This window comes from Plectropomus leopardus, chromosome 4 (assembly GCF_008729295.1).
Source record: "Plectropomus leopardus isolate mb chromosome 4, YSFRI_Pleo_2.0, whole genome shotgun sequence".
Lineage (NCBI taxonomy): Eukaryota > Metazoa > Chordata > Actinopteri > Perciformes > Serranidae > Plectropomus > Plectropomus leopardus.
The window spans coordinates 8,468,468-8,484,491 of NC_056466.1; the positions used below are offsets into that span (position 1 = coordinate 8,468,468).

At 41.3% G+C, this 16,024-nt stretch overlaps 1 protein-coding gene across 2 annotated transcripts in view; it reads right to left on the reverse strand.

Annotated features, from left to right (window-relative positions):
• LOC121941510 (microtubule-associated tumor suppressor 1 homolog) overlaps positions 1-16,024 on the reverse strand; it is an 86,575-nt gene that overhangs the window by 40,318 nt on the left and 30,233 nt on the right. For both annotated transcript variants that reach the window (XM_042484314.1, XM_042484313.1), the window contains exons 4-7: positions 14,216-14,441; positions 6,893-7,114; positions 2,521-2,760; positions 1,397-1,564 (exon numbers count right to left, since the gene is read on the reverse strand). In XM_042484314.1, the coding sequence (XP_042340248.1) occupies positions 1,397-1,564; positions 2,521-2,760; positions 6,893-7,114; positions 14,216-14,441 (856 nt within the window). The remainder of the gene's footprint in view (positions 1-1,396; positions 1,565-2,520; positions 2,761-6,892; positions 7,115-14,215; positions 14,442-16,024) is intronic.

The following is a 16,024-nucleotide window of genomic DNA, read 5'->3' on the forward strand; positions in this document are numbered from 1 at the left end:
AAAGGCAACTATAGTAAAAGCACCAACCCATAACACACATAATACTCAAAACAAACAGAGATGTATTATCTATACCCATAAAATAATCATAAAAGTATAAAATAAATGGGTAACATAAGATCCAACACATCAGTGCACCATATATAAAACACTAGAACCTATATATGGTACTTAGCAGCACATCAAACGACCTTCTGGATAAAGTGATCAAGTTCATTAAAACATCGGCCCTCTTACACAATAGCTTAACCTGCAGAGTGGCCTGCTATGCTTTGTTTGTAATAATAAGGAGGCAGACAGCTCACAGAACTTGGATGTTCTGCTCTTAGAGCTGGTTGTAAGGAGTTTAATTTTGGCAGCATTGGACAAAAATCTCATAATTAACTTTGAGCATACTGTAATACAAGGTGGACTGAGAGAAAACTAAACTTCTGCACCTCCTCTTGGCTGTTTTCAGCCCATGATGTGAGACTTTGGCCAATCAAAGGCCATTTCAGGGAGAAGGCGTTTGCTCTGCAAATGTCCTGCATCCTGCAGAGAAAGACCTGCAGAGAAAGTTGCTATTCCAGTATTAGCATCTACACTGCAAACCAAACCAAAAAAGGATTTCTTTGAGACTTATCAAAGAGAGTCTCAAAGAAAGTCTGACAATAAACAAAACACGTGTTAAATACGGCAAAGTGTTACAGAGATGAAGAGAAAACGGTGCTAATAGTTAAGACTCCTGCAAACCAGAGCCAAAGACTTAAAGTTGCGACTTTAAGTTCACTTTTATGATGCCTACATTAGCTTATTGTGAATCCTCCACCCCACTCCCCACTGCCAGAGACCATCGCTCTGTGAGGAGAGCAGGCAGCAGCTCCAGAAACAGACCCCCAGTCAGCAGCCACAGCAGCCCGAATGCAGCCTACAAAAAAACCCAGCACTGGGGGACCAAACGACCCAGACTCCCCGCCAAATCAGCATGTCTGTTGCTGCAGGTACGCAGGTTAGACCCGGGGATGCTGCTGGCAACCAGCCTGCTGTGACACCTGGCACCAAGCTGCTGCCAATGCCACATGAACAAAACATTAACAGCAACGGTTTTAGGCAAACTCGCCCTTATCTGGCACAGAGCAGAGTGTTGTTCTGCCAAAAACCATCAGAATACCAGATCAAACAGGTTAACAGCTTCAGGTGCTTTAACGTCAACATCATTCACGATGCACCCACACACGTCAACACACACAAATCACACACAGTAGCTGTGATAACCCTGGATGTTTGCCACTGTGGTTCACGCCAAGACTCCTGAGATTACTGCGGTTTTAAGACACACCTGCAACCAGTCACACACAAACATCTCTGCTTGCCAACACACACACACACACACACACAGCCTCTCACACATCTTCACCTGTGCTGTTCAGTCGACTGAGTCTCGCTGAGCCGCTTCTTTGCAGGGGATACTGGGACCCCGGCTTCGTCAGCGCCTGATTGGCAGCGGGAGAAGTCTTTGCTGCTGTTTGATTGGCGGCTGCTGTCTTGGCGATGTTGTGGTTGGTGACTGTCGGCGCCTTCAGACCTGTGAAGAAGATGCAGGATAAGTCGAAGCCCGTCACAGAACTTCTCTAGATGTCTTGTTTAACTCAGTGGCCGGACGTTGATACTCAAACTTCTGCAGTTAAGGTAGCTCCTATTATGAAAACATGTCTACCCTGATCTGGGTTTCCACTCTCCGGGTCACAGAGTTTAACAACTAAAGCAAAATTTGAAGTCCGAGAGGCCAGATTATAACGAAAAAGTTTTTTTTTTCAGATCTTCCATCTTCCACAGTCTTTCTCTTGTTGTTCAGTCCTTATTCAGAGTTCACAGCTGTAATCACTATCTCTCCATTACACACTATCCCCGTCCCTCTGTGCAATATGACAGCATGTGTTATCCAGCCTCTAAAACCAGATGGGATACACAACAGAAACAGCTGTTTTTCTTTCCTCCAGTGCAAATTTAAAGTATCCATGTCATGTGTTTTATAAAGGCAACCAACTACTGTCCTACTCTCTTTCTCATATCTATTTATGTACACAAACGCTGACAAAAAAGGTCCAATTTGAACTGTGCCAGCTTTCATGCACTTCCAAATATTACAAAAAAAATAGATGAAGCATTAAATACATTGTTCATTAGTCTCAAGACCAAATTTACACAGGCATGTTAGAAAAACAAATTGTAAAGATTAGCTATTAATTGCAGGATTTAAATAGCACAGACTGAGATCTATTCTACACAGTTTGCATTGATATTTTCTGTAAAACCACACTGAAAATGTTGAAAAGGCATAAATACACCTACACCGCTATTAAGGAAAATGATTCCTGGAGGTGTTTCAAGATGTCATTATGCCAAAAAAAGAGATTCTCAAATGTGAGTCAAATGCTGGTAAAACCATCAGTCGAGTCAGGAACGCAGGGACCCCCTGGATTTTAAGAACTTTGCATTTGTCATCCCCCCAAAAAACATGAAAGATACACACACACTCACCTGTCGCAGTGGTCCTGGCCTGCAGTGACAGAGCTCTGCTCCTCATTGCAGGAGGCTTTGGAGCAACAGCGACACCACTGCTAACTGCTTCACTGGGAGTACTGGTGCTGGCTGGAGCTGCAGTGTTGGAGATGAGGGGCTTTGCTGTGCTCGGGCTGCCCACAGGAGGTACGCTTCTGCTGGGCGGCTCATCTGGCTTGGTCCCGCTTGGTGCTGGAGCTACTGGAGATGTTGGAGAAGCTAAAGGGAAGAGTATTAAGACAGCTTTAGAGAGATAGAAGAGCAGAACTTTTGAACAGGTGCTTTTTTAATGTCAATACTGTGAATCATATAAATAATTATATAATATCTATAACAGAAAATGACTCAGATAAACAGAAAAAAGGGTGAAACAAGAGGATGAGGAGATCAGAGGAGTTCAGCCTCTGTAATCATGGACAAATCTTTACATCACTCAAGCTCAAATTACTTTCTAACTTCATTTGTAAAGCATAAAGCTGTTGTGTGGGAGAATAAATAACTATGCTAACTAATGCTTGTGTGTTCTTGTAGTTCCTTCCCTCATACATACTGAGAATAACTACAACCCTGTTTGGCATACTGAATAGGGGCACAAAACCCACTCACACAACACCCACTCAGTAATATTAAGACCTGCAGGAAATCTGTAAATATTCAGGGATCAGATTAGGATGCGAGTTGTAAAGGTTCTTTGATGGCTGTCAAAGATAAACACGGTTAACTGTCTGCGGTCATTATCGCTCCATTTGAGCTAAAGGCAAACGACAGAAATGAAAGCATGTGGGCTTTATCAGATGTTCATGTGTGGTGTGTTTGTTGTTGGGATGTCAAGGCGGGAAACTCAAAAGCCACAGAATCGCATTTGTTCGAGGATATTATTACAGACATTGTCATGTAAATTAGATATTTTAGGGTAACATCAACATTCTCCATGTCGGATACGATCATATCATGCCCCAGGTATGTGTGTTTAAGGATGCGTGAAGGGGATGTGTAATGTTTATCTTCTGGCTTTTGGGAGAAACTAAACAAAAGAAAAACAAACAACAAGCACAGAGAAAAACTGGAAGTACCACCTTGCAGTTTACAGACTCAAATGCAGCTGTGATGGCTGACAACACTTCAAATATGTAGCTGCAAAAAAGCAACAAAATCTAAAAGCATCACACACATTTCTAACCCAACACCGAAGATCTATCTAATTAGCACAGTTTCAAGGTGGGCACCCAAGATTACTGTCAAGTCAGTATGTGACCAAATGTCTCACATGTCTGTTATGATGTTGAATTATGCAGAAAAAGAACATTTCACAGCAAAGTTGGCATTTCACCTTTTGGATATAAAATGTAATCATTTCATCATTATATCCTCTTAGACAATTGTGTAAAATGTTGCCATAACTAGTTTATAAATTCTTGAGTTATGTTTTGTGATGTCACAGTGACCTTAAGCTTAGACCACCAAATTCTAAACAGTTTATCACTGAGTCCAAGCGGTTGTTTGTGCCAAATTTGAAGAAATTCCCTCAAAGTGTTCCTGAGATATCATGCTCAGCTAACACATGCCTGCAGAAATAAGTTAGTTCTGTTGTTATGTTCTGGGCTGCATTGCAAGATTATTTTTTATAGCCGTCTCTGCAATTAAAAACTGATTCAAACTTGCAGGAAAACAACAATGTTTATGTGGCACGGCATACGGAGCAGTAGGGGAGATCTGCGGAGCATAAACTGGCAAAAACAAGCTGAAGTTTAACCAACAGCACAGGCCGCCTCTCACCAGCGCAGCAGCAGAGAAAAGATATTAATGCCAAAGTACAATCATTGCAAATAAAAAAACCCAAAAACAAACAGGTATTACATGTGTACTGCCAGATTGTTTCTGCATGTAATCATAGAATGCTAATACTGTATTTTACATTGGAACCCTGTGATTATAATCATTAATGTTTGCAATCTAATCAAAATATCTTTATATATCCTGCTCTTCTTACCAATAAATTATTTAATCAGCAAAGTTAAAGTGCAACACATCTGAGGCAGAAGATACTGTGTGGACCAGATCTGACTGAACCTGGTGTATTCTTGGCTTCTACCCACACACATTTCATTTACATATATCAGAGTTACTCATTTATTTCCAAGAGACAGAATGTCCAGAGCTCATATGAACACCGGGTATAACGAACAAGTGTGTGGGTGTAAAAAAACAGAAAATATAAAAACTATCTGCGTGGGGGCTGCACAACACTGACGCTGCTCTCTGACGCGACTAAACACAGAACCTTAAGATTACCATGGGAACTAACACATGTAATGTGGTTACCATAACAACCTAGCAATCTGTAACCATCACCGTGATGTGTGAGCAGGAAAGAAAAGAAAGGGAGAACTTGCAAACCAAAATCACAATTTCTATTACATCTGACTACAAGAAAAGTTGTTTGAAAATGTGACAAGTAATCTCAACTGCACTTTCTGTGACCACACTCATGGTTTTCAGACTTTGTTTTGGTTGGCATGTTAAATTGGGGTTTGTAGAGACTATAAACAGCAAAACCTGAAGGCCAAATGAGAACATGTGGAGATCTTTGCCACAAAGGAATGCTACTTTTAGTAACAAATGGGAGCTGAGTACAGAGTTCAATACTGCAGCTGTGAAAAAAATAAACACAACGTAGGGTTACAGCGGTAACTGTTATCATACCCTGTACATTTGCTTATCTACGTACGGGAAAACTAGAAATGCATGCTGCCACACACCAATTGAGTTGCACTTACAGTCTGTGACAACATGGATGTTTTGCATACGTCTTCTACACTGTTTTAAGAATGGATGATAACACTTAATTGACAATCGGTTAATCTGTCATTAAGAATTTAATTGAATATGTGGAATTACAACAATAGGCTATGCAATGTCAAAGTATATGCAGTAAGGTGCTGTTAGCTTCGACTGAAAAAATCTGGTATTGTTTGAAATTCGCAAAGTTTATGTTTTTTTCAAATAACAATTAATCAATTAATTCATCGTTACTTTTACCAACAATCAATTAAGAAAAGTTCTAACAATTTGCAACCATAGTTTCAAGGTGGGCACCCAAGATTGGTGTCACCAATGCAGTATCTAACCAAATGGTTCTCCTTCTGTTTCTGAGATATGACGCTGAATAACGGGCAGAAAAGTGTTTTTGCAGAACATTATGATGTCACTGTGACGTTGACCTTTGACCTCTTACGTATAAAATGTCATCACATTACCATCTTACTCTAACAGACTTTTGTATGAAATTTTAGACTAGGAATTCTCCAGTAATGGCCAAAAACATTTTGTATGAAGTCGAAGTGAGCTTGATCTTTGACCTTCAACCCCCAAAGTCTAATCAGTTCATTCATGAGTCAAAGTGGATGTTTGTGCCAAATTAAAAAAAAAAATCCCTCTAGGCATACTTGAGATATCATGTCAATGAAAATCAGACAAACCCAAAGCCACAGTGACTTGATCTTCAGCCACAAACCTCTAATCAGCTCATTCTTGAGCCCAAGTGGACTTTTGTGATGTTCTTGAAATATCACGTTCATGAGAATAAGACGAATGCAAGGTCACAGTAAACTTTGACCACCAAAATCTAATCTAGTTTATCCTTGGCTTAAAGTGGACATCTGTGCTATATTTAAAGAAATTCCCTCAAAGTATCTTGGGATGCGGTGTTCAGAAGAATGGGACAGACAGACAACCCCAAAACATAATACCTCTGGCTGCAGCTATCGAAGCACATAAAAGGACGGAAAAAAATTTGCTTACAGAGAACTGTTTAGAACTGTGCTCAGAGTTTAAGAGTGTGAGAAGAAATTGTCCTTTAAAGAATGTCGCTATAGACAATGAACACACGTACACACACACACACACACACACACACACACACACACACACACACACACGAGGAACGTCTGTATTCTGGATCCTGACCAGATGTGCTCCTTGACCTCAACTGAGGAAGAAATGAGTGCGCGCACACACTCATTTTCTCTCCCACTAAAGATGAAATGTTGTTTCAAAAAACACCACGTGTCCAGCGTGCGCACACACACTCACTCACACACACATACACACACACACATTCCTAGCTTCCCAGGGGTGAGCAGTGATGACAGCTTGTAACGGTGTGAGAGGAACTGACCGTATATCTCACTACAACAGTCTGTTTGTACAAGCATCTTCATGAATGTCAGTTCACCCTCAGCAGCTGATTGTATATGACCTTGCGTGTGTGTGTGTGTTTGAGAAACACACAAATCAACAGTGAAAAGAGAAGGAAGTAAAGTTACGTGTGAGTGCAAGAAAAGAGCCTTACCTTTGCTCACAGCTCCACTGATCTCAGTGCTTCCCAGTGATGAGGAGCTGAGGCTTGTGGGTAATCCCTTCACAGGAAGTTTAGATGCAGCGGGCGCTGCAGGTCGTCTGATTGGCCCAGATGCTGGTTGCTGATTGGCTGTTGGTTTGGAGTTGGACGTTGCAGGACTCGGGACAGCTGAAACAGATGCTCGCTCTGAGGTGGTGCGAGGTTTGGGGATACCTGGGAAGAAGAGAGTCGCATAAATTAACTTCATTCATCATTACAGACACATGACAGAAGCTGATTCTGAAAATAATATTTGGTCTAACATAGTCTGATGTGTATACAATAGAAATTGTATACACATCAGACTATTGGGCCAATATTTCGGTACCAAGTCGATGCCAAAATTCTGAAAATGTGGCCGCACTAGTTTTTCTCCATTGACCGTAGGAATTCATCTGGACCTGACGGAGCAGCATAAACACGTACAAGTGTTCATATGCAGTTTATATCTATATAAAGTAACATGAGGTATCCAGATGATGGAAGGAGTTTTCAGGATTTTGCTCAACATGCTGCTACAGCAGAGAACGCTGCATTATAGTTATGGAAATGTGAAGCACAACGTCTCAAACGCTCATCATTTTTCTAGACTGAGTCACACATTCTTTCCTAAAACCAAAGAAGAATTAATTCTCCAGAGAGCCATGACGCCCTCCTCTACACACCAAACCAGGGACATGAGATGCTTAGGAGGTGAGTGAGTCTTAAGAGTGTGTGTGTGTGTGTGTGTGTGCGTGTGTGTGTGTGTGAGAGAACAGGTCAGTGGGTTGAGTGGGTGAGGTGTAGACAAAAGACTGCAATACAAAGAAATACCACAAAGAGAGGACAAGCAATCTCTTTGCTTCACTTTCAATGAAAACAGTCAAATATTTCAAGTGTCCATGATGCAGATTCACCGTCACTTCGGATCCCATGATGCTCTTTTATACGGTAAATAACTGAGTCATCCCTTCTTGCACTCCATGGCTACACCACCAAGAATCTTATTCCTGTCTGCAACTGTAAACACAACATTTTTTGCATGTTATTTCATCTTCCAAACCAAAGAACTCAGTTCTGGTGGATCAATCTGGCAGTGCCTGCGTTTTTTTGTAATGACAAACTTGTTTTTTCTAGCGAAGCAGGGAGGCCCTGGCAGTCCTGCTTGTCATCTCTACGTCAGGGCTGCTGCCATAAATCAGCGGGGTGCCACAGTGTTATTTCTCTGGCCTGTAAAGGGAAGATTAACCCCAAAATCAGGAATACATATTTATTCTCTTTACTATATTGCTATTAATCTAAATTGTTTTGGTGAGAGATGCAGAGTGCTGGAGACGTCTGCCTTCGGCACTCGGCTTGTGGTGCAAAGCACCAAAAAACATGTCTCCTTCCAAAAATCATGACCCGGTTACTCAAGATAATCCACAGACCTTGTTGTGAGCAGTGTCATGTAGGAACTATTTTCTTTCAACCGAACTACACCTGCAAACCGAATTCCTGTGTAGAAGGAAATATGCATCTACTCATTGATGAGCGGCTCGCAACATTGCGAGATGTAAACATTAACGCCGTCCTCCTCACCCGAGCTGTAATGTTAGCTAGCTCAGTGGTGCTATATGAGCTAGCAGTAGATACATGCTTCTTTCTGCGCCTATTTGTTTTATGACAGCACACTACACACAAGACTTCACAGAAAACAGCAACAGCTGCAACAAATAGGCCACCTAACTCCCCAACAACAAAAAAACATTGTTTTATTGTTAAAAAGACGTATGGACATCATTAAAGCCACATCAAACTGCATTTTTAGCAACACTTTTCTTTTTTTTTAAATGAGAACTGTTAAAAATACTTTCTTTGATGTGTGGTCGACTTTCTGAATGAAAAAAAAACCAACTACAACAAACAACTTAACCACAGAAGAGTTTCTGGTGTCTTCTGATTTCATTCAGGAACTGTTGAAACTACTGTACCTCTTTACAGTAGTCTCACTCTGGAAAACCTTTTTTTTTCCTGTTATTTTAAATAGATAACACATCACAGCTTTAGGAACAGACCAGAATGTGAAGTGACACATAGAAATAGGACGGCAGTCATGGGCTATGGCAGGACCACACATGAAGTATCTCCACATCCTTTAACAAAAGCTTTTACACTGCCTGTTCAAGGCAGGAATATTGTGCCATTTGGTATAAAAGGTACAATTGTAATACAAGAGAAGGACGGAGTTGTCTCATCTTTGAGCCTGCAACAGAGGGAGTAATTGCGCCTAATAAAGCCGGCAGGATGGGAAAATGGACAAGACGGATGTGACGTTTGAGGGTGTGTTATACATTTGACCCATTTTGGGGGATTTAATAAGTAACTAGTAGCAGTTATTGGCTAACTCAAAGAAGAACAGTCACCATAAATGTCCACAAATTGGAAAAATAACAATGAGATTCAGGGGCTCCTCTCCCTCTAAGCAAAATCAGCTGCCATACAACGGAGACGGTAAATTCTTGTTATGAACATGTTATGCTTTTGTTAATGTTAAGAGAGGGCTGCAGACGCCATGTTATACGTCCCACTAGCGGCTGCCGCTGTTGTCTTAAATGTCACAGTCATCGCACCTCCTTTGCTTCCACAATGCTGGCATGCTGTCTAAAATCAAACACTAGAGTGACATCATCACTATTGTTTTGTTCTGTGTAAAAAACATAAATGCAGCATAAAGAAGGGACTTTTTAGTGGCCCTATAGCACAATCTCTGTGTAAAAAGGGCTAAAGTTGATGTGAGGATGCACCAGCTCTCGCAGCTATTTAAACGTGCACTCTCACTAACATACTGACTAAATAAAGAGGTAATCCACTTCCTTTTGGGCCTCAACCAAGTCTCTTACAGAACTTTTTTCTCCTAAATTACCTCATTAACACAGACTTTCTATTGTTTTTCTGTGTATCCTGCATGTGCTTTAAATTAATTTCACTTCATAAATTTGTACTCAGTTGGTTTTGTACGTCTATGACCAACAATTTGCTCTGTGCTGTACTTTCTTATTTGCTGCAACAACCTCATTTATCCACCAAGGTCATTAAAGCTTCAAATCAAACTTTCTACAAACATGAGATCTCCCTGGCAAAGAGGAGAGAGCAACGGAGAGAGAGAGAGAGAGAGAGAGAGGCAGAAAGCACAAAGAGAAAAGGGTTTGTTATAAAGAGAGGGAAAAAAGTTTACATGTGTTCACCGCAATTACATTACCTCACATTAACACACACACAGAGTCTCTGTTGGCAAAGGTAGTGCAGCAGTAAAACTTGTCCTGAGACTGAAGCCAGCAGGAAACATCTGGCTTCGTTTGGTTTCAGTTCTGATGAAAAGCCAGCCAGAGGAAAGCAGCTGGATTCTGTTACCTCTGAAATCAAAGTTAGGTAAGAGCTGGCTCACGTTAGATCTGCCTCGTGCTCACTGTTGATACACAAAAACACAAAATTGTCTGACGGCACCAGGTCAGACCTTCGAGTGACTACATTCCTCCTGTAATCTCTGACTTTCACCTAATTTTGAGTATAAACTCAAGACCAAACTTTGAGCTAACATCTGAGAAACAATCAGCAGCAGCTGATCTATATAATTAAAGCCAAAGACAAAAATAAAAATATATTTCTTCGCTTCAGCCCTTAACTAGCTGTGGCTTTCCTGATACAGGCCTGAAACCCTTTCTTTTTACACTTTCCACAGCTAAAAAAAAATGTTGAATTTTAATTTTGGTTTTATGATTTTATGATTTTGCTGATATTGTGCTATGATGCCTTCTATATACTGCATTTTTCTTATTCTTTCTTACTATTTTGTTTTTATTGTATTTAAATGTCCTTTTATATTAAATTGCCTTGTCGGCTGTTCTGTTTGGTCATTTTCATGATTTCATTGATTTGAAGTTTATTATCATTATTAATGTTATTAAATGCTTTGCAACAGGTGAGAAGATTGTGATTTCTTGTTAAGCTTCTGCTGCTGCATGACCTCAGGAAGCTGTGATAACTTCATCAAAATAATTAGTCACAACGTTCCCTGGGATGATTTATCTGCGTCTGAGTCTTACTTATGTCTCAGAGTTGATTTGCAGGAATTGAAATGAATGGCTCTCATCAAAAGCAATGGTTTGCTTCCATACTTTTACATAATTAAGATTTTCAACACTTTTGCTGGTATTTTTACAGTTTGGTATTAGCACGTTTATTTGACTAATACGTCCTCCACCATTGGTTATCTGCCTCTCTGTCATGTTTTGGGAAGTGGATTATATTCTGCTTTATAATACAAGTTTAAAAAAAATGTTTGCTTTCTGTCTGTGGACAATAATACTTGGTTTGATAACTTGTAGCGACAAATGCAACAAACTTATTTTGACGTCTTCCTCAGATCTAAATTGTTGTCAGTAAATCTGTCTCCTGCCCTGAAGATATCAGCTCTGTGCTATCTACAATGATAATGTTATACAGAACAGTGGGTTTTGTGGCTCAGGTGCTCTTCAGCAGTAAATAGTTAGGTGACATAACCAAATCCACACGTACACACAAGAGTCAAAACATGAATCAGCATATCAAACAGGAAAGACGACTATGTGGCACAGGGACACCTTTAAAGAGATAAGACGTGCAGATGCATGATTAACTTTACAGATAGTGAACCAATGAGACAATCTAAAGAAATGTATTGTCCTGCTAAAGCAAAGATCGCTTGATAACATGTGGACTGGTCAGTTTGGCTCATTTTGGGTGATTTTCTTTCATCTTATACACAGATTTGTCTGTTTACAGAAGCGTATCTCATCTAAGTACAGACAAAAACACTGAGACAAGAACACACTGGCTAAACTTGTAATGGAAAAGCTTTGTAATGAAGTAATCAAGTCAGGGCCAGATTCAAAAGATGCACGCACACGCACACACACACGCACACGCACGCACGCAAACACACACACACACACACACAAACAAGAAATCCATTGATAGCGATCTCAGTCTGAGGTCAAGAGGCATCCGTTTGTTCCTGCATATCAGCAAAGGGGACAGACGGCCTTTTGTCCGTCAGAATGTGACCTTTATAAGGAGAAAGATCTGGTTTTCCACACATGCACACACACATACATTTCAGCATTTTTCCGCTATGTAAATGACACAATACAGCTCAGTGATTATGGAAAACAAGGGTCAAGTTACACACACACACACACACACACACACACACACACACACACACACACACACACACACACACACACACACACACACACACACACACACACAGAGTGGAATTACAGGCCACCGGACACCAGACAGGGGACACCATGTTTAAGTTGAGTGTCTCAACAGTGTCTCGTCACACATACTGTAGACTGCAGGCTACAGTGTCAGGATGTGACTGACATGACGCCAACAGCCCTCTCAGTCTCACCTTTCAACACATATCACAAACGCACAAAGCGGCAGACAGGAAACTGACGCCTGAAATTCCCTTCAGGACGAATAAAAAAGAAAAACCTGACTACTAGAGAACAAGGAAAAAAAAACAATGAAAGCACTGAGGGGAAAAAAGTCACCACTATGTTCTTAAAAGGTCCAGTGTGCAGGATTAAGGGGGTATATTGGCAGAAATGAAATATAAGCAGCATGTTGTTTTGGTGCATAATCACCTGAAAGTAAGAACTGTTGTGTTTCAGTTCCCTTAAAATGAGCCCTGTATATCTAAATATATATCTTCTCTGGAGACTGCCATGTTGCACTACGGTAGCCCACAGCAGACAAACCAAACACTGGCTCTAGATATGGCCATTCGTGCCATTGTGCCCCTCCACAATGAGCAACATTGATTTTTTTTCATGTGAAACTATTTTATTCTGTGTTTTTTACCATTTTAATTCACCAGGTCAGTTTGTTTGGAGAGGAAGAGACATCTGTGGATAATTCAGCTCACGGTAAAAAACTCTTGGATTTTTGGATCTTAAGTTATCAAAGAATAAAGATGAGCACACATAGCAGGCTCTGGCGGGCGTCTCTGACATACCAAACAGGGTCGAAGACACATCGATATGTAACATGATGTCAAACTGCTTTATTCAGTGTTTTTACCAGTTGAATTCACTGAGTCAGTTTGTGTTGGAGAGGAACAAACCTCTGCAGACAATTCAGCTCCCGGTAAAAACCTGATCATTTGTTATTGAAGTAAGGCGAGCACACATATGCAAGTGCTATCTGCAGTATGCCAAACAGTGCTGAAAAAACAATGATTTGTAACGTAAAACTGCTTTATTCAGTATTTTCATCGGTTTTAATCACCTGGTCTGTTTGTTTTGGAGAAGAAGAGACCTCTGCAGATTACTCAGCTCACAGCAAAAGCCTCCTGAACGTTTGGATCAGAAAAAAGTGAGCACACATTAGCAGGTGTTGAGCTAGCGGCCTGTCTGCCACATGTCAAACAACGGCAGAGAAATGCTTATTTATAACGTGAAACTGCTTTATTCAGTGTTTTTACCAGTTTCAGTCACCTGGTCTGTTTTTTTAGAGAGAAAAAGACCTCTGAAGATAATTTGGCTCCCACTAAAAAAAAAACTAAACAATTAACACTTAAGGAATCCTTTGGTAAAAGTTTCGGCTGTTTGCAATCTGCAATCCTCACCGCTAGACGCCACTAAATCTACTTTAACCTGAGACACACGTCCCTTTAACTTTCTCTGAAGGAGAACAAGGCAGTGCGGGGTAAAATTAGTTCGCACAACACGCATGCAAACATGCAATCTGAGCTTAAAGAAATAGTTTGTGAACTGCAGTGTAAATGCAGACAGAGTAAAGATACAAAGAGTAGAGAGATCTTGTGCAACACTGCAACTGAAATATAACAAGAACCTAATTCACCAGCTGCACACACACACACACACACACAAACATAACAGCACATGCCTGTCCATCAGCAACTTGCTTCCCATATGTGACAAAGTGTCAAGATCACAAAACAGTGAGCCTGAGAGTGTCTGTGAGCGAGAGTGTGTGAGTGGTGTAGCAGTATGTGGAAGGCATTTTAACTCGCAGCTCTGCAGTGTCAGCCCGCTCATTTCCTGCTGCAGAGGAGAAGTTTTTCTTCCACACAGACGAACGAGTCTAAACGCCTGACAGACAGCTGAGGAGCTGTCGAGCGGAGCTGACAAACACTCCATGTGCTGCTGTGTGTTTACATGTCACGTTTCATGAAGTTAATGTGAGCTTACTAAAATAGTTCATGTTTATGTCTCCGCATATATTCAGATGTTGACTCACCCTGGCACTGACTTTGGCTCGGCCTCGTTCTTGTTGGAGATCCACCCCCGGCGCTCTGTCCACTCTCTCCCAACGTGGAGCCATCACTCTGCTTGGGCCCCAGGCTCCCCTGTCCTGGAGGTACGGTCCCTGAGCCTGGAGGTGGAGCTGGCCCCGAGAGTCCCTTCTCCAATTTGGCTCCTCTCCCCGGCTGCCTGGCATTGGGCCCCAGCTTGGAGGAGACTTTCTGTAGGAAGAGGTGACGTTTAGTGACAGCGTCCCAGCCGAGCGGCCCCAGCTCGGAGCTGCGCACCGAGACCATGGTGTTAGCCATTCCCCGCTCGGAGTCAGAAATGTGGACTGGGGGAAGCGAGGGAGGCAGTGAAGGAGCAGAGGGGAGGAGTGAGGGAGAGAGTGTGTTCAGACAAGAGGGGGAGGAGGAAAAGAGAGAGCAGGAAAGAGAGGTAGGAGGGAAAATTGGGAGTGTGCTGCAACCACAAGAGGGGTAAAAAAAAAAGTTGGTATTGTGTTGTACATTCCCCTTGAGAATCCCGGCTCTGACCAGGCCAATTTTTTTTCTCTCTCTGTCTTACCCCCACCCCCACCCACTCCTCCCCCACTGACTCTATAAACACCAGCACACATGGAGTGAGTTTGTGGATGAGGGCCTGCCATTTGTCTCAGATGTTTCAAAGGAAAGACTCAACTTAGAGAAACTGTTTTGTTTTTTTAATTTGCACCAACACAGCAGTCAGGGAATTGGGAAAATGAGAAAAAGTTAAAGAGTTTTCACAACTTTGGTCAACACATTCTCAGATTAAAATCCCCACTGTGCTGAAACTCAGAAAGCCTTTTGCCCTGTCACCTCCACCACCCTACCCCAAAATCTCAGAGCTTATTCAGGCGGGATGAAACACTTCGGAGCGTTCTTGTAACTTATAGCCTCATCGACTTTTCAGCTGAGCTGAGAGGCTGAGCCCGAGGATTACTGTAGCATACCAATACACACTAAATCATGTGTTGACATGCTAGCTGGCAGCCGGACTGGGCCTGACTGAAGCTCTGTTTATGGATGCAAATGTGTAACACTATTTCTCTGAAGAGCGATAAAATAAAGGCCTTCGGTACATCTATTTTACCCTTTAACACCTGTATCGACATCACTTTTCTTGTGCTGCATTCAGACACTTTGTAGTAGCATTTAAACCTCTGAAACCTGAGAAAACTGGTTCGATTTCTCTAAAAAACATGGGAAAACACATAATGAGCAACTTGGCAAGAAATGTCCCAAAAAAACAGGGCTCCCACACATTTTCATTGACAAAATTTCAAAACCTTTCCATGACTTTTCAAGGACCCATAATAATTTTTCTATTTTGGAAAAGCATGCGCTTCACTGTGTCTGCAGCACTGGCTGACCCAGTAACAATACTTTTCTACACACTATCTCACTTCCCATAATATACTCTCTCAAGAACTGTGCAAGCTTTCCATAAAGCAATAATGAAGTTGTTGTTTCATTTGCCTTACTTGACATTGCTCATACTTCAGCCCGACTATCGCGAATCACAATATCTATTCTGAAACAACATATCCTGCAGCCCTAAGTTGATGCATATTAAAACATTGTGACGTCAACAGCTAACTCATGAAAAATACATTTGCCGATATGTTATATTACACGAAAGGCCATAAGATCACTTTTACAATTAATTTCATTACACACAACAAAATTCAGTGGCTTTTTTTTTAAAAAATTTGAACAATTTTTACAAATTCCTTGACTTTTTCAGGCCTGTAAAAATGTTTCCATGCCCTTGAGAACCCTTT